The sequence below is a fragment of the Ruditapes philippinarum genome, unplaced genomic scaffold (genome assembly GCF_026571515.1).
Source record: "Ruditapes philippinarum isolate M1 unplaced genomic scaffold, ASM2657151v2 ctg6019_1_1_1_1, whole genome shotgun sequence".
Taxonomy (NCBI): Eukaryota; Metazoa; Mollusca; class Bivalvia; order Venerida; family Veneridae; genus Ruditapes; species Ruditapes philippinarum.
The window spans coordinates 51,684-70,162 of record NW_026855109.1 but is presented as its reverse complement, the minus strand read 5'-3'; the positions used below and the strand labels follow the sequence as shown (position 1 = coordinate 70,162).

The 18,479-nt window shown below is 35.1% G+C and overlaps 2 protein-coding genes across 2 annotated transcripts; one reads left to right on the top strand and one right to left on the bottom strand.

Moving 5' to 3' along the window:
- Window positions 1-5,045: 5,045 nt before the first annotated feature.
- LOC132742126 (complement C1q-like protein 3) lies at window positions 5,046-7,235 on the top strand. The gene is made up of 2 exons (XM_060730447.1): window positions 5,046-5,196; window positions 5,779-7,235. The coding sequence occupies exons 1-2, from the start codon at window positions 5,187-5,189 to the stop codon at window positions 6,159-6,161; spliced, it is 393 nt and encodes a 130-aa protein (XP_060586430.1). The 5' UTR covers window positions 5,046-5,186; the 3' UTR covers window positions 6,162-7,235.
- A 7,839-nt stretch (window positions 7,236-15,074) lies between these two features.
- LOC132742128 (uncharacterized) lies at window positions 15,075-18,207 on the bottom strand. The gene is made up of 3 exons (XM_060730450.1): window positions 18,035-18,207; window positions 17,549-17,678; window positions 15,075-15,998 (listed from the first exon to the last, which is right to left on the bottom strand). The coding sequence occupies exons 1-3, from the start codon at window positions 18,201-18,203 to the stop codon at window positions 15,845-15,847; spliced, it is 453 nt and encodes a 150-aa protein (XP_060586433.1). The 5' UTR covers window positions 18,204-18,207; the 3' UTR covers window positions 15,075-15,844.
- Window positions 18,208-18,479: the final 272 nt, after the last annotated feature.

The following is an 18,479-nucleotide window of genomic DNA, read 5'->3' as shown; positions in this document are numbered from 1 at the left end:
AGAGTAAACGGGGGAAAATGTCTATTGATTTTTCTCAACACTCTTACCTATCGTGCTTATATAACTTGAGTATAACGAAGAAAAATTGTATAAAAGCTATTCAATATAGCAATTTTGATGTCTTGAAAAATTAAACGCCAGCGAAACGGACATTTTCTAGACAAAACGGAGAGATGTACATGTATATTGTTTTGAAGATATTGAAAAGTTTCGATTTCGATATTTTGAAGAATTGGATGAAGACGAACATAGTGCATCGGTGATATTTATACTATAACGAGTACAATGTAATCACGACTCTTCAGCTTTACTGGTGGAGAAAGAACTCCACTTTGCAAAATTGTTTCTGGCACAAACGGGCATCTGAGTGCAATGAGTGACGTTTCGTAGGCTTTTTGGATAGGACCGTACATACACGTTCCAACACACCTATTTCTGAACTTCAAGTATACATATGTCATTATGTATGTTATGTAATAGAAAGAGCATCGAAACACGAGACTATTTGATTTGTACGAGTGTTCTGCTTTGGTACTAGGGGAATTCTTGTACAACTAAAATACAAAAAGATGTCCTTTTTCCTCAATTTATTTTCAAACTATTTTTTAAACTATTTCAATCCAGAGTCATACAATCTATATGTCCATATATAGAATAACATAAACAGATATTAAAGATTGAAATTAAAATAGAATTATATTACACATACAAATTATCTAAACAAAGTGAAAGTAGAATTCAATAATTTTCATTCAACATGCCATTTTAACTTGATTATATTAAACAAAAGATGATGATTTCATAATCTATTACATGTTTTCATTCCAATTATTATCATCTTGCCTTCTAACATATAATAAAGATTAAAACTTAAGTTCTCACCAAATAATAACAATATAAAGTTTCCGGAAATAAATTCTACTGACAGAAAGCGCCATGTTTACTTTTCTATTAAATTATGCCAACTGGTCAAATTAAACGAAAACGACTAGTTGAACGAAAAGTTTGTAATATATTAAATAACTTCTACATGTAGTTAAAACAATTACATATACATTTAAGTCAGAACATAAGTTATAACACCCAAAAATTACAAAGTACAACATTCTCTTAACATTAACTTAAAATATTTGACTTACCTAAAATACAAAAAGATGTCCTTTTTCCTCAATTTATTTTCAAACTATTTTTTAAACTATTTCAATCCAGAGTCATACAATCTATGGCTCTTCAGAGGAAAGGACTTTAGAACAACAACTTCCATAACAATAATAGACCAATCAATTTTACTGTACATCATGTGACCCTTAATTCCCTTAGGTAATTTTAACCAATCAATTTTAATTTCGTGTAACGAAATTTGGAATCACCCAATGAAACAATGTTTACTTGTTAATAAAAGTATTAACTGAAACCCTGTAAGTTCATGACAAATCAGCTTATGGTTACTGATAGTGTTAAAATTTCTTTTGTAACATTTACAATCGAAAGGTCTGAAATAGGATTAATTATCTTGTTAAAGCGATTACCGTAGATTGGTTAACTTAGATCTTCCTATCTGTATTTGTTCTTATGCCTTCTGTTATAACATATTACCGACATTATTACCTAATGAAATAAAAGCAAAATAAAAATTAAAATAAAATTGAATAATAAAATATAAAATCAAAAATTTTAATGCATAATACCAGTATTAGATTGCCGGGTGTTTTGATGTTCTTTTTCTTTTTTATCATTAAATACACGTTCCCTGTTGTAACAATATAAAGTAACCACTAAACCAGCTTCTGAATGTGGCATTTCTATTTTTATTCCTGTCGCTGTCGTCACAAAAAGTAAACCCCAGAAAAAATGAGTCAATCAATGGGCATGCTCTGGAGCGCGGGTAACTAATACCTGCACTCCAGTTAACGCCCTGTGCATGTATGTGTATACGATTTAATTCTGACACGTTTTCAACAGAAAGGTCCACAAACTATGATACAGTAAATGTTTATTATTCACATAGACACTTGTTAAGAATTTAATGATTTTTCGGTGAAAATGATATAGTTTAGTTTTACTACAGATAAGATCAAAGTGCTGAAGGCGCTGAAAAAAAACCGATTAACTAGCGACTTTAAGTAACACATTTTCACTCCAGTTTCACAGGTAAATTAATTCTATACGTCAGGTTTTACGTCTTTATATCAGTATACCTTTGCTTTTTGAGACTTTTGTTTTTGAAAATAACCTAAACGAGTAAAATAATCCCTTTTTTTGGGGGCAAATAATTAAATAAATAGCATCCCTGATTTCTCTTTCATAAATTTGCTTTATCAAATTATTTTCTATTCAAATATTAAGAACATTCTGTCTACTACTTGAAATCTACCTGGGTGCGTTTTGTTTGTAAACCTAGTTATCCTGCCGATAAAGATTTTGCAAGCAATCTGGTGTACCTCTCTTATTTTTAAGTGCTAACACTTAGTATTAAATTCCAAAGAAAATGTCTTAGGGGACCTTTAACGTTTGGTTACGGTATAATCACTATAAACGAAATACTTACGAATTAATTGTAATGCCTGTAGCTGTGAAATTTTTCGTTCATGTGTTTAAAATACTAAAGAAAGTAGCTCTATAAATTTTCACGATATCCAGTATTTCCGAAACAATTTACAAAGGCTTTAATTACACTATATCATACATCTTTGTGTTACGAGTACCACCCACCTTATCTCCAGAACATACATATGAAAAACAAGATCAACAAGGAATGGTAGCATTCAACGAACGCAACACCCACACGACCAAGCAACAAAGGGCCACAGCTAAGTTATCAATGAAAAAAAATACTTTCAGGCTTTCAAATGGCAAATAACAAGACAAAATAAAAGGAAAACAGAAAGAGAGAAAGAAGAGATAAAAGTAGGGTTAAAAACGACAGGAAAAATAAGATTTCAGTGCTATAAAGCAGGAAAAGTAGGGTTCTCTTCCTAACTTATTAATGCAATCAAATGCACCAGCTCAATATTTATCCATTGCATTTTTTTGAAACCAGTCACTCGTGTCTTAACAAAATACATGTTGTTGGAAAATGAACCTCAACTTTGAAGTTTTTTTAACAAATCAAAATATTTACAAAACTATTAACAATGAGTATATCATGATAAAACAGGCTATTAGAAGTAAAAACTCTTTTCCAAGTTTGTATACAGTCTAGTAGTTGTAAGTGTTTTAAAACATAGTTTAAACAATGGTTGTTGTATTAGATGAGGTTAATATCTTACTGAATTCTTAAAGTTACTTTTACTTACCTGCCCTTTACTTAGGTTTTGTCTTGCAAGTATCATGATTTTGTTTGTTCGTTTTATTTGAAAGAAAGTTTGGGTCTAAAGAACAACAACTATATGATCAGTTTTAAGTTTATTTCAATAGTCACGACAATAACCCTGCTGTGGTAGCTCGAGTGTGTCATGGGCTGCGTCTTGTGAACGTTGTCGTCGCCTTGTTGATCTTTATTCCTGTCTTCTTTTGTTTACTCTTGTCCCGCTTTCAATTTCTCTTCCACCGGGAAGCTTCAATATATCGATAACATTAAAGCAGAGATCAATTGACCCATCACTAATACAGAAATTTATCAAGATATCTGCTTAAGCATACAATTTATACTGATAATAATAATATTAAAAGAGCCAGGGTGTAATTCTTTTCCGACCTTGGTAATGTTTACCATGTGCTAGTTGCATGGAACAGGTATTAATTTCCTATAGTTTTGAATGTCCTGATCAGAAACGTAGTAATCTTCTTATCAACAATAAAATGTAAAATGATAAAAATACAACTTCAGATCTATCTAGCAAAGGACGTCGATTTTTTTCTTATAGAATATTAAGTATATGCACTAGACACACATCAAAATATTTAATAATAAAGTTGATGTCTAAATGTCCTATTATGTGGCCCGATTCATTCCCTATGTAGCCAGTGCTTTCAGTGCTTTGATCCGAGTTAAAGAGAAAACGAAATCGTTTTCTTTGTATTGTGTAAGTGTGTGCGTGTGATTTTTGATGCTAACAATACTCAAGGTCTTGTTCGTTGTATAAAAGGTATTACAGTGTTTTTTTTTTGAACGGGTGTCAAATAAACCAAAGTGACCTCTGAAATAGGACCCATCACACTGTCTTGATAAAAGAAATTTTCATAGCCTAGATATCTTGATATTTTAACCATAACAAAGTTTAAACAAAATATTTATTAATAACACGGTCGCACTCAATTTAACATAGAATATTTGTAAAGTTTGTGTACTATGTCAGTTTCCATCTCCGTACGTTTAGCCAACTTCATCATTTTAACTGAGTAAAAATACATGATTACAACAATATAATGCTTTAAATGTATTAAAATTGCCTTTGAATAGTTTTTCTCGCAAGAACATATGTGCAGAACAAGAAATTTAACAAACAAACCCATAATTTGCTCTTAAATTTATGCAATGTTGGTATATTTCAATTTCGAAATCCGTTGCTGCCGATACACAAACAATACTCCGTTTCGCTTTTTAGTCATCCCGAGACTCATCACGTGACCGTTGTTTATATTCAGATTTGCAAACTGAAAGGCGTTACGAAATTGGAGAAAATATGTATTTCAAACGAATTGCCAAGCCAAAGAACACATATCAATGTATCAATGATCCAGTTTAAATGTCCCCAACACGCAGGTAACAAAAAATTATCGTATCGGTTCGTGAAAATTTACTTTTTTGTGACATGCGACCATACCTCAGTGGTGCACCTTTAAGATGAGTAGAGGATTTGCATTGTTTTGCATGGATATTGTGGCCAGGTTTTTACCAAATGTAAAATATCTTCGGACTTATATGAATATTCTAACAAAGTTTATTGAGGATCAACTCAAAATTTTAACTTTTGGACAGATCGATAAACATGGAAAGAATGCTGATACCTTTTCTCAATCTAAACATCCTCAGCTATTACCTATAAAAACCTCAGAGTTAATACGTCCACCGCGTTATTTCAGATGTAAACAGAAACAGAGAGTGTTCTCTGTGATAATATATATTTGACATCCAAAGGAAAATTAAGTCTGTTTCGGTATAATTATGATTGAAAATATGTCTGACAACCATTTGTTATTTAAATATGCCCACTGATGTAGAATTCTAAACAAAATCCGACCCAATGTCAGCAGGTAGGCATTTTGTACTTTCGGTTTCTACAACCATAATAAATATAAAAAATAATGTATTGATTTATTTTGCATTTATGTATTCATTTATTGTATGTGGACTTATACTTGATATATTGGAAATAAACTTGTCAACAACTCCCAACATTAAATTACTATTTCTTTACACGTCTTGTGTGTATTCACACTATAGTGTTCGAGGTCCTTAGGAAAGATCATTCTCTATAAAAATCAGATTTCGCGGTACTTGAAAGATGATCAGTTTAGACTTCAACCGTTTAGAACGGGTTCTTGATTATCATAATTTCGAATTATTGCGTAAGAATATTTTGTTTTAGATAAATAACCTTGAGAAAAATTTCAGGTGAGCTAAAATAGCATGAAAATAACACAGATGGAAGTTTTAAAACAACTACATATTCTTAAACTTAAAAAATAAAGTCATATCTAATGCTTAAATAGATTCATACTTTAACATGCTTCCTAAACTGCACAGTTAGTATTTTGCAACTAAGATATTTCATCTATTCAAATATAGATAAATGTGCCCGTACGATCAATAAATATTTCTTTCAATAATTTCAGATACACCTATTGGATTTACAGTAGGCACTCCAGATACATCATCCGTTTCTATTCTAAAGTACAAAGTCGTATATCTCAACGAAGGAGGGGATTATAACCAGTCCACTGGAGTTTTTACATGCCGAATCCCGGGACTGTACTCTTTCACTGCAACTATGTTTAAAACCCCAGGTGGAAGAGAAAGTTACTGCTATTTTTATGTCAACAATCATAAGTATATGCCAGTAAGCAGTGGTACTCACGATACGAGCGATAATATGTCTGGTTCCAAAACTTTTGTGTTCATGTTGAAAGTTGGAGATAGAGTTTACCTATCTAACTGTGGAGGCATAGATCTTACAAACCAACAATCAAGCTTTTCCGGATTTCTTGTTTCCATTTGAAATTTACTTCATCATCTTTCGTATGAACTAACTGTAGCTGTTGGTCACTTTAATAGATTAGAAAAGTAGTTCCGTTCTTTTGTCGTTATTGTTAGTTCCATATCAGTTAGTTTGGCTATATTGTTAATTTCATATCATCGTTAAAGTAATGCAGGTTTCGACAAAGCTCCATCTGTTGTGATATATATTTAAATACAAATAATCACATATATATATTTAACAAAGTGATAACAATGTTATGTCACGGTTGCTGACCATTTTCCGACCTTAAATAAGCAAACTTGTTAAAAGATTATGCGCAAAAGTCTTACAGTCAGACAAGGGCATGCCTAGGATATGCGCATCTCCTTTTGGTATTGAATGTTCCCATAAAATAAGATAAAATCCAGCGTAGAAAGCTTAGAAAGGAATGTGTCGCTGTTTTTATTTTCATTTCATACATGAAACATCAATATAAGATACAATTTTAAAAGAAATAACAATTTCAATAGAATTAAGCAAAACAATTTTTACACACAAATACTGCACAACATCATTTTGAATTTTTAAGAGATTTGGTCTTTAATTAAATAATTATGTTGTCAGACAGGAGAAACCATGAAACAATGTATATAAATGTCAATGGCAATTGTGAAATACATGATTATATAAATTTATAAATTCATGAATAAACAACATGACAAATAACAAAGTTATAAAACTATACATTGTTTTCTTTGATTAAAGTTTAAAAAATTCATAAATTTGTAGCTGCCGTGTAAAAAGATACATATTTAAAAACTAATAAGGAGTCATAAATCGGAGAGAACGTTAAGAAATAGACATGCCAATATTCTACTTTTTAAATTAAATATTTGTACAAAGTTTTGATGAAAACTAGTCAGCAGTTGCCGATTAATAGCGCGAAAACAAGTTCGAAGAAATGGACGGACATAGAAAAACCTCCCTCCCCCCCCAATATTTCCAACTTAGATAATACAACTCACTTTTTTTCTTTAAAATGTGTTTTGTCAAAGTTTAAATCAAAATGCCAATTTATAACAAATTTATGGCAATTAAATCAAAATTCAAAAAAACGGTAAGTCATTTAAAAAAAACAAATTTGTCATTTTTTGTCAAAAGTATTATCTTGTCCGAGTATAAATCAAATTAATCATTTACAAAGTTATCATCAATTAAAGCAACATTAATTATTTGACCTCATAGGTCTAGGTTTTTAGAAACTTCAAGATCAAATTTAATTTGGAAGTTATCAAAAAGGTTGTAATGTACTGATATTAAAACTATCAAATTCAAGTAATTCAAAACAAGTTGATCTAACTCGGTGTTAAATGGTCTAATTGGGACATACCAATAGTTTTTGCATCTCCATGGTTACAGTATCTCGTTTTGGTATTAAAAGTTTCTATAAAATATAACACTCAGCTGTAGCAAAAGCGCGTAAACAAACATTACTTCGAATGTATAGTACATAACTAATCAGGGGACATAATTCTAAGATGAATGCACATACCTTGACATTTAAATGATATTATATATATGCATGTCATTTGATTATTAAATATTCCTTTGAAGTTTTATAGAAATCAAGTCAATAGTTGCTGTGAAATATTACGGAACGAATGCTACTCCTTATAATACTTCAAAACTAGTCAGTGCAATAACTTTGTTATGAAGGGTCATGTATTGTTTGGTTTTATTAACCTGTCAATTACATACTGATTACACGGTCGATGCACACAGTATATTAATCTTCGGTAAATGTTCGGTAAGTTCCGTGAGATGTACGCTGTACGATGGCATTTAATTTAATTTGTATCTCTAAACTAAGTACTCAGCGTTATAGCGCATAGGGTAAATCACGAGTTTATAATCTAAGTGCCACACGTGTTTTTTTCTTATTAATACTTTCAACATTATTGAATCTATATATGATTATTTTATGTTGTTCGTTTTTTATTATGTTTTACTTAATTTTGTTATGCATATACTCTTTTTAAATAATATGTTTTTAAGAATTCATGTTTAAAATTAAAACGGTTTAAAATCAATAAATGTCTTTTCAATGCCGTAAAACACACTACAAATCTGTTCCATTGAAATATACTGCAAAAATAAAGAAAGAGTACTAAAAAAATGGCAACAGTAAGGATCGAACCACAGACCTCTCAATTATCAGGCATTCTCTTTACCGACTGTCCTATTGTGAATTAACGAAAACCTTCACATTAAGCTGGCGCTTACAATCCATGACTAATTTACTCCACATTAATTCTCGTAAACTACACGGACCAAACCGAAGTGGGATCGAATATTTAAATGAGTCCTGTAATGTATTCATAATTGACAGGTCAATAAAATCAGACTATAACATATATAAAAGATATACGCATCTCCTGTAAGTATTGAATGGTCCCTAAAATAGAAACAAACAAATCCGCAAGGAATGGTTAAAACGGCATAACTGAAATTGTTGAAATATCGGATTGATTGAGTCTGTCAAAAAGGCAGATCTAAAAATGTGACAGTTAACATACATATATGATTTTTTCAGGTAAGAATACAGTTATTCATCTGATTAAGGAGACATTTTTGTCAAACAGTGTCTTTTGTTCTAATCCATTCCTTTGAATACTAGAAAATGATCTGATGATCTGCCTGTCAACCCAGGAAGAGCGGTACTCTAGTGGTCAAGATGTCTACCTTTCAACCCAGGAAGAGCGGTAGTCTAGTGGTCAAGATGTCAGCCTTTCAACCCAGGAAGAGCGGTAGTTTAGTGGTCAAGGTGTCTGCCTTTCAACCAAGGACGAGCGGTAGTCTAGTGGTCAAGGTGTCTGCCTTTCAACCCAGGAAGAGCGGTAGTCTAGTGGTCAAGGTGTCTGCCTTTCAACCCAGGAAGAGCGGTAGTCTAGTGGTCAAGGTGTCTGCCTTTCAACCCAGGAAGAGCGGTAGTCTAGTGGTCAAGGTGTCTGCCTTTCAACTCAGGAAGAGCGGTAGTCTAGTGGTCAAGGTGTCTGCCTTTCAACCCAGGAATAGCGGTAGTCTAGTGGTCAAGGTGTCTGCCTTTCAACTCAGGAAGAGCGGTAGTCTAGTGGTCAAGGTGTCTGCCTTTCAACCCAGGAAGAGCGGTAGGTCTAGTGGTCAAGATGTCTGCCTTTCAACCCAGGAAGAGCGGTAGTCTAGTGGTCAATATGTCTGCCTTTCAACCCAGGAAGAGTGGTAGTCTAGTGGTCAAGATGTCTGCCTTTCACCCAGGCAGAGCGGTATCTAGGTCAGTGGTCAAGATATCTGCTCAACCAAGGAAGAGCGGTAGTCTAGTGGTCAAAGATGTCTGCTCAACCCAGGAAGAGCGGTAGTCTAGTGGTCAAGATGTCTCCCTTTCAAACCCAGGAAGAGCGGTAGTCTAGTTGTCAAGATGTCTGCCTTTCAACCCAGGAAGAGCGGTAATCTAGTGGTCAAGATGTCTCCCTTTCAACCCAGGAAGAGCGGTAGTCTAGTGGTCAAGATGTCTACCTTTCAACCCAGGAAGAGCGGTAGTCTAGTGGTCAAGATGTCTGCCTTTCAACCCAGGAAGAGCGGTAGTCTGGTGGTCAAGAAGTCTGCCTTTCAACCCAGGAAGAGCGGTAGTGTAGTGGTCAAGGTGTCTGCCTTTCAACCAAGATAGAGCGAAGTCTAGTGGTCAAAGTGTCTGCCTTTCAACCCAGGAAGAGCGGTAGTATAGTGGTCAAGATGTCAGCCTTTCAACCTAGGAAGAGCGGTAGTCTAGTGGTCAAGAAAGTCTGCCTTTTCAACCAGGCGGTGCGGTAGTCTAGTGGTAAAGATATCTGCCTCTCAACCCAGGAAGAGCGGTAGTCTAATGTCAAGATGTCTGCATTTCAACCCAGGAAAGCGGTAGTCTAGTGTCAAGATGTCTGCCTTTCAACCCAGGAAGAGCGGTAGTCTAGTGTCAAGATGTCTGCCTTTCAACCCAGGAAGAGCGGTAGTCTAGTGGTCAAGATGTCTGCCTTTCAACCCAGGAAGAGCGGTAGTCTAGTGGCCAAGATGTTTCCCTTTCAACCCAGGAAGAGCGGTAATCTAGTGGTCAAGATGTCTGCCTCTCAACCCAGGAAGATTGATAATCTAGTGGTCAAGATGTCTGCTCTCAACCCAGGAAGAGCGGTAGTCTAGTGGCCAAGATGTTTCCCTTTCAACCCAGGAAGAGCGGTAGTCTAGTGGCCAAGATCTCTGCCTCTCAACCCAGGAAGAGTGATAATCTAGTGGTCAAGATGTCTGCCTTTCAACCAAGGAAGAGCGGTATTTAGTGGTCAAGATGTCTGCCTTTCAACCAAGGAAGAGCGGTAGTCTAGTGGTCAAGATATCTGCCTCTCAACCCAGGAAGAGCGGTAGTCTAGTGGTCAAGATGTCTGCCTTTCAACCCAGAAAGAGCGGTAAGTCTAGTGGTCAAGATGTCTGCCTTTCAACCCAGGAAGAGCGGTAGTCTAGTGGTCAAGATGTCTGCCTCTCAACCGAGGAAGAGCGGTAGTCTAAGAGGTCAAGATGTCTGCCTCTCAACCCAGGAAGAGCGGTAGTCTAGTGGTCAAGATGCCTGCCTCTCAACCCAGGAAGAGCGGTAGTCTAGTGGTCAAGATGTCTGCCTTTCAACCCAGGAAGAGCGGTAGTCTAGTGGTCAAGATGTCTTCTGCCTTTCAACCCAGGAAGAGCGGTAGTCTAGTGGTCAAGATGTCTGCCTTTCAACCCAGGAAGAGCGGTAGTCTAGTGGTCAAGATGTCTGCCTTTCAACCCAGGAAGAGCGGTAGTCTAGTGGTCAAGATGTCTGCCTTTCAACCAAGAAAGAGCGGTTGTCGAGTGGTCAAGATGTCTGCCTTTTCAACCCAGGAAGAGCGGTAGTCGAGTGGTCAAGATGTCTGCCTTTCAACCCAGGAAGAGCGGTAGTCTAGTGGTCAAGATGTCTGCCTTCAACCCAGGCAGAGCGGTAGTCTAGTGGTCAAGATATCTGCTCAACCCAGGAAGAGCGGTAGTCTATGGTCAAGATGTCTGCCTTTCAACCCAGGAAGAGCGGTAGTCTAGTGGTCAAAATGTCTGCCTTTCAACCCAGGAAGAGCGGTAGTGTAGTGGTCAAGATGTCTGCCTTTCAACCAAGGAAGAGCGGTAGTCTAGTGGTCAAGATATCTGCCTTTGAACCCAGGAAGAGCGGTAGTCTAGTGGTCAAGATGTCTGCCTTTCAACCCAGGAAGAGCTGTAGTCTAGTGGTAAAAATGTCTGCCTTTTAACCCATGAAGAGCGGTAATCTATTGGTCAAAATGTCTGCCTCTCAACCCAGGAAGAGCGGTAATCTAGTGGTCAAGATGTCTGCCTATCAACTCAGAAGAGCGTTAGTCTAGTGGTCAAGATATCTGCTTATCAACTCAGGAAGAGCGGTAATCTAGTGGTCAAGATATCTGCCTCTCAACCCAGGAAGAGCGGTAATCTAGTGGTCAAGATATCTGCTTCTCAACTCAGGAAGAGCGGTAATCTAGTGGTCAAGATATCTGCTTCTCAACCCAGAAAGAGCGGTAGTGTAATGGTCAAGATATTTGCTTCTCAACCCAGGAAGAGCGGTAGTCTAGTGGTTAAGATGTCTGCCTCTCAGCCAAGGAAGAGCGGTTGTCTAGTGGTTAAGATGTCTGCTTCTCAACTCAGGAAGAGCGGCAATCTAATAATCAAGATGTCTGCTTCTCAACCCAGGAAGGGCGGTAGTCTAGTGGTCAAGATCTCTGCCTCTCAACTCAGGAAGAGCGGTAGTCTAGTGGTCAAGATATTTGCTTCTCAACCCAGAAAGAACGGTAGTCTAGTGGTCAAGATATTTGCTTCTCAAACCAGAAAGAGCGGTAGTTTAGATGTCAAAATTTCTGCCTCTCAACCTAGGAAGAGCGGTAGTGTAGTGGTTAAGATGTCTGCCTCTCAACCCAGGAAGAGCGGTAGTCTAGTGGTCAAGATGTCTGCCTTTCAACCCAGGAAGAGCGGGAATCTAGTTGTCAAGATGTCTGCTTCTCAACCCAGAAAGAACGGTAGTCTAGTGGTCAAAATGTCTGCCTCTCAACCTAGGAAGAACGGTAGTCTAGTGGTTAAGATGTCTGCCTCTCAACCTAGGAAGAGCGGTATTCTAGTGGTGAAGATGTCTGCCTTTCAACCTAGGAAGAGCGGTAGTCTAGTGGTGAAGATGTCTGCCTTTCAACCAAGGAAGAGCGGTAGTCTAGTGGTCAAGATGTCTGCCTTTCAACCCAGGAAGAGCGGTAGTCTAGTGGTCAAAATGTCTGCCTCAACCTAGAAAGAGCGGTTGTCTAGTGGTCAAGATGTCTGCCTTTCAACTCGGGAAGAGCGGTAGTCTAGTAGTCAAGATGTCTACCTTTCAACCCAGGAAGAGCGGCAGTCTAGTGGTCAAGATGTATGCCTTTCAACCCAGGAAGAACGGTAGTCTAGTGGTAAAAATGTCTGCCTTTCAACCCAGAAAGAGCGGTAGTCTAGTGGTCAAAATGTCTGCCTCAACCTAGAAAGAGCGGTAGTCTAGTGGTCAAGATGTCTGCCTTTCAACCCGGGAAGAGCGGTAGTCTAGTGGTCAAAATGTCTGCCTCAACCTAGAAAGAGCGGTAGTCTAGTGGTCAAGATGTCTGCCTTTCAACCCGGGAAGAGCGGTAGTCTAGTGGTTAAGATGTCTTCCTCTCAACCCAGGATAAGTTCGAGGACTACTTGTGTTATGACCATGGTCTTTCATATGACACCAGTTTTTCCAGGAAACCAGACTCGAGAGTTGTTCAAATAATTGTTATTCATTTTCGTAAACTTAATGAAAATTAGACTTATGTTGAATTTCTCTTTAAATGATACAGTCATTTAATAACATATTTGGCGGCTCTTACAATGCTACCAAAGAAACATTTATACAAGCCTACTCTTAATGTTGGTCCTTCAAAGCTACACAGTAACTTTCATTAAACCCTTCTTTAGATTTTGCTTCGTCAAAGCTACCCAAAGTCATTCTAAAAAAAGCCATACACTACATTTTGCTTCTTCAAAATTGTCTAGGTATTTTTTTTATAAAGCCATACTGTAAACTTTACTTATTCGTCGACCAATTTTTCTTGTACTAAAAACTATCGTAAGAATTAAAGGTTCATGTCAAAGTTTAGTGAAGATAACTGAATTCCTGACACATAGACATACCCTAGGTCACAAAACAGTTTTATTTTAGAGGAAGTTTTCAGGTTATCCTTTGGGGCATCACTATGAAGTCGGTCAGAGAAAAAAATACAATAGTTTTGAGGCAAAATTAAACGTTTTATGTAAGAAAACACGAATTTATTTTGTGACTTTTTTTTTTTTGCATCAAAACAACCTTTTATATTTTGCATTCCTTTTATAACAGAACATAAATGTGGACAGTCGTGGATTTCTTAAACAGAAAGAAAACAATAGTTTTGAGGAACATATATATCTTTTTTGTATTAGAATGTCAAAATTTTAAATCAATGTCTTTTGTGGAATTAAAGTATAAATAAAAAACAAGGTATTTGTAATATAAAAATATAGTTTATTTCTAATATTGCAAACCAACACATCTAATTGTATAATTATAAAATATTTCATTATGACACAATATATACATAATTATATAAGACATATTTTCAGTATGTCAGTGAAAAAAAGGTCACTGGGTGAAATTTGCGATAATAAAGAGAATATGAGCCGCGTCACGACAAAAGCAACATAATGGGTTTTTGCGACCAGCATGGATCAAGACCAGCCCGGCGCCTCCGCTCAGTCTGATCAGGATCACTGCTGTTCGCTATCAGTTTCTCTAGTTGTAATAGGGTCTGTAAGCGAACAGCACGGATCCTGATCAGACTGCGCAGATGCATGCTGGTCGCAAACCCATTATGTTGGGTGGTTTTGTCGTGACGCTGCTAATATTGATAAACTAACGTATGACAATTAAATCGACATCTCATCCGTATGAATATTAACATTTTATATTTTCATCTTTTTTTGCCAATCTTCCATTACAAAAAACCAGAAACTCTTTGACTGAGTAGCAAGTCAAATTATATCAAATGTGACGCAAACAATATATTACATGATTTGTTTTGGCAAGTGAAAAATGTCGATTGCTAAATATTATTTTATCATAAATAGGTCACATACCTTTTTTGAGATAAAAAAAAACAACTGTAAAGTAATCAATCTTATTTTATCTAATCAACACTTTTTTTCGACACTGATGCGTAATAATTTCAAGTCCAGAAAACTAACACTATATATAAAAATATTTTACATCTATTTATTTTGACCAAAAAAATCACAAATAAACTGTAAAAACCTTTCCCTTGATATAAACCCATATAGCCATATACATATACAAATACACGAGCAATACTTGTGCTATACAAACACAGGCAGTCAGAACCGTGATAAATATAAAATTAAACAGTTCTTGGATATATAATCTGTATAAACTACAGAAATAAGTTATCTCGACAGGATACTATAATAGAGTCGCATTTACTCAACACCTTACAAGTCTTTTGAACAATGTTTCGTATAATAATGTATACTTAATCGAAAATTTCGATTAAGTATACAATGTGGAATGTGGAAAAGAAATATACATGTATATAAACCACGAATTCATTTTCAAAGTGAAACAGTACATTGTTTAAAAGGCAATTAGCGAGAATAACTTAACTAAATAAAAAATATGTGAGAATGTAACTCCTTCAAGAACTACGATAACAATAGTTACACGCTTATTACAACAGACTCAGTTTGATAGAGTCCCGTTCATGAGAGTAATGAACGCTGCAAACATCTCTCACGACACTTGACACAAACTTTGGCGCTATTCAAACGCTAAGGGTTATTGCAATCAGTGACGTCTGAAGGATCAGAAAATTATAACAACACTGAGGTGAAATACAGGAAAACCTTTTTACAGCTACAGCAAAACACTTAACCCTTGCTGTTGTGATTCTAAAAATATGGGAAAATATTAAATCCTCGCTCGTTTTTTTCCTTCATAAATCATATATGTAACTACATGTATGAATATGTTTTTATTTTATCACAACCGAAAATTTATCATTTTAATTATACGAACAAAATAATTATGTTACTAAAAGATTATATACGATGTATGTTTTTGGTAAGAAATGATTATTTAAAAAATGATCATGAAAATGAGTTTGTACATTGAGTCTGATCTTTCCTTTTACAAAAAAGCCCATAATTCCCTGCACCTATTCTGCCTAAAATACTGATTACTAAATATTTGAACAGTGAAACAATAACGGGCAAATTTTTTATTTACTTTAAATGTTCAAATGATTCTTTTTTATGTTTTATAAGCTGTATTAAAATATATATGGCACATTGCAATTTTATAACAAACTGCTTCAAAAGCAGTACAAGTCTTCATTCATACAGGTGAAAATAAGAACAACTAACAAACTAATTATAGCTACATCATAGCAAATGTCCTTGATGAATGAAACTAAAATCAAAAGATATTGAAATATGGAGTACTTGTTGTTTTTTTGAGTGAACTGGTTTGCTATTATGAAACTAAATATCATCGTCTATATTTTGAGTATTCGGCATTTAAGCCCGCCCCGCCAATTAATTACGTCAAAAGTTTCTAGAGCATCGCTACGTTAAAATAGAACAAAATCTTTCTCGTTGTCGTCACCAACTACTCTGGCAACCGGGTAGTTCGTTGACGTTGTACTGTGGAGTGATCTGTGCGTCGATAAGCGTTCAATGACGTCAGAAGGTAGATGTATTTCGGTTTTGGCATCGTCATATCGTCTGAAAGTAACAACACGCGCTGTTTAAAATACACAGTCCTAACAATGAATACGTTTTTGTTTTATTCAAACATGATTGGCATCTACATGTAAGTTACACAGCTGACAACTAAACTTAAGAATTGGACCTCTTTTATCTTTTCTTTTTAGAAAAAAACTTTCGAGTTTTTATCTTTAATATTACTGTTGAACTGCATACCAATATAAAAAGTTTTTTTTATCAGTAATCATTTTATACTAAAAGAGCGTTATAGCGTAAAGACATGAAAGGGGACTACCTTATTCTTATCTGTTACAATTTCGACAGTATATATTTTTAAAGTTGAAATCGAAACAAATAAAAAACAGTGAACGGGTTAAATCGTCAACACGTCTAGGGAATGAAAATTAACTCCATGCAAGAAACATTTACAAAACACTTGGCATTACATGAAAAAATTAAATGTAAATGAAGCAGAAAATAATCAATAAAATAAACAAAGTTTTTACCATTGGACCAACAATCAAACCTTAAAAACCATTTTAAACAAATAACAATAAAGGTAAATCGGTGATTTTTTATATAACGTAAAAAGGATTAAATTACAAACGCATTGACTTTTTGGTAAGCTTTTATACAATTTAATTTTAAGTTCAAATTATAGGCTAACGTAATAATTGGATACACAAAAGAGAACGTATCCCAAGAACACACGCCTTCTTAATCACTTCTCTAGTCATAGCTTGAAGATATATTTTTGTTAACCCTTTAACCTGCTAAATTTCTTACCATTTATGAACCCCTCCTTGATCAGTTTTAGGGATATACAGATGAGAATAGAAAGTACTTGAGCCAACAATTTAGAGCCATTTCATAAGGTTTGCTATGATCATATTATGGCAAAGGTCAGGACGCTTTCGGTTACAGGAGATTTAAGATTCAAATAAAATTACGAAACATTCATTGGAAAGTCATTAAACTTTACAAAAGGACAATATTTAACACACTTTAAAAAAATACAAATTTGGAAACAATACGACTGTTTGTATAAACTACCAGTCTTACACACCCAGTAAATTACAATCCAAAAGGAAACAAAAGTGATGGGATTGGGGTGATAGTGTATGAATTTAGATTAGTAATTGAGGGAAGTTGTGCACGCCGCCTATAACTCCTTTTGATTGCGTTAAAAAAAAGTTTTTCATCATTAAAACATAAACAGATTTAGGAAGAAACATGTCAGTATCTAAACAATGAAGAAAATTTTGACAGGCATTAGAAGAAATGAAAATTCAGTATTTTTACTCAAAAGATCTCAAAGTTGTTCTTTTTTATTCTTAACGCCTCTGTGATTCGAATTATGTTATACATCCTATATGTTCTTTACCCTAGTTTCCTTGTTTTGTTTCTTCAATTTTCAAAATTACGAAACCAGAAAAACGAATCATTGGTCAATAAAAGTATAGCTCATTGAACTTCATTCATACACTATTTATGTCTATGTAAAATACTTCCAGGCATTTAAGGGTTTATTGGGTTGATTTGATGGAGGGCTGGTATCTTGTACATACCTCTTGTAATTGATGCAGCAAACAATGACGATCACAAAGATGATGACAACGACAACGGCTCCAATAGAGATACCTATAATTCCCTCTAATGAAAGCTCTGGATCAGCTTCTTTTGGTGCTACCTGTGCATCTATAGATGAAACATACATATTAGTTATATCTATTAAATGCTGTTTTATAATCAACACCCGAATTTCTTAAACATTGTATTTTTTCATTTATTATTATTGTGTTGTAAATGCGAGCTTCTTGGTACTAAACAGATGCCGAAAATTTGTTTTGTTATTTTGATTTTCAATCATAAAAATAACTGTGCAAAAAAGTTCCAGTTAATTTGTCATTCTTTTTTTTGCGTATTATTTGCTAACAACATAGATTAAAAAACTTCAAGCGTAAAATCATGCTTGTGTTTTGAGTGATTTTACAAACTTATTTTAACATAACACGACGTTTACCATATAGCTAAAACATGAAAACTAAACTTACCATTATAAGTTTGCTTGCAAGTACCCAATTTTCGATCGCAAGTTAAGTTTGCACATGTTTGCAAACATCTGTTATTACACGTGTCTCCGTAAAATCCAATAATGCAAACCATCCACACATTTACCAACTTTTGAACAAGAGTTAAACAAACAATTTTCTGGACATACATACTCACAAAAAGGTCCGAAATGACCAGAAACGCAACCTCGAGTACATTCCCCGCGTCAAATTACACATTTTTCTGTCACAAAAAATGACTACACTCTGTGTCACAAAGTGTTCCAATCCATCCTTGTTTGCATCCAAACTCACAAACTCCATATGAGTTGCAGTTACCTACACAACCGATGCTACAGTTATGTTCACAATAATAACCGTATGTCCCCTTGCTTGCACATCATTGACGCATGCTCCAGATTTTTCTTACGCACTCACCATTCATGCA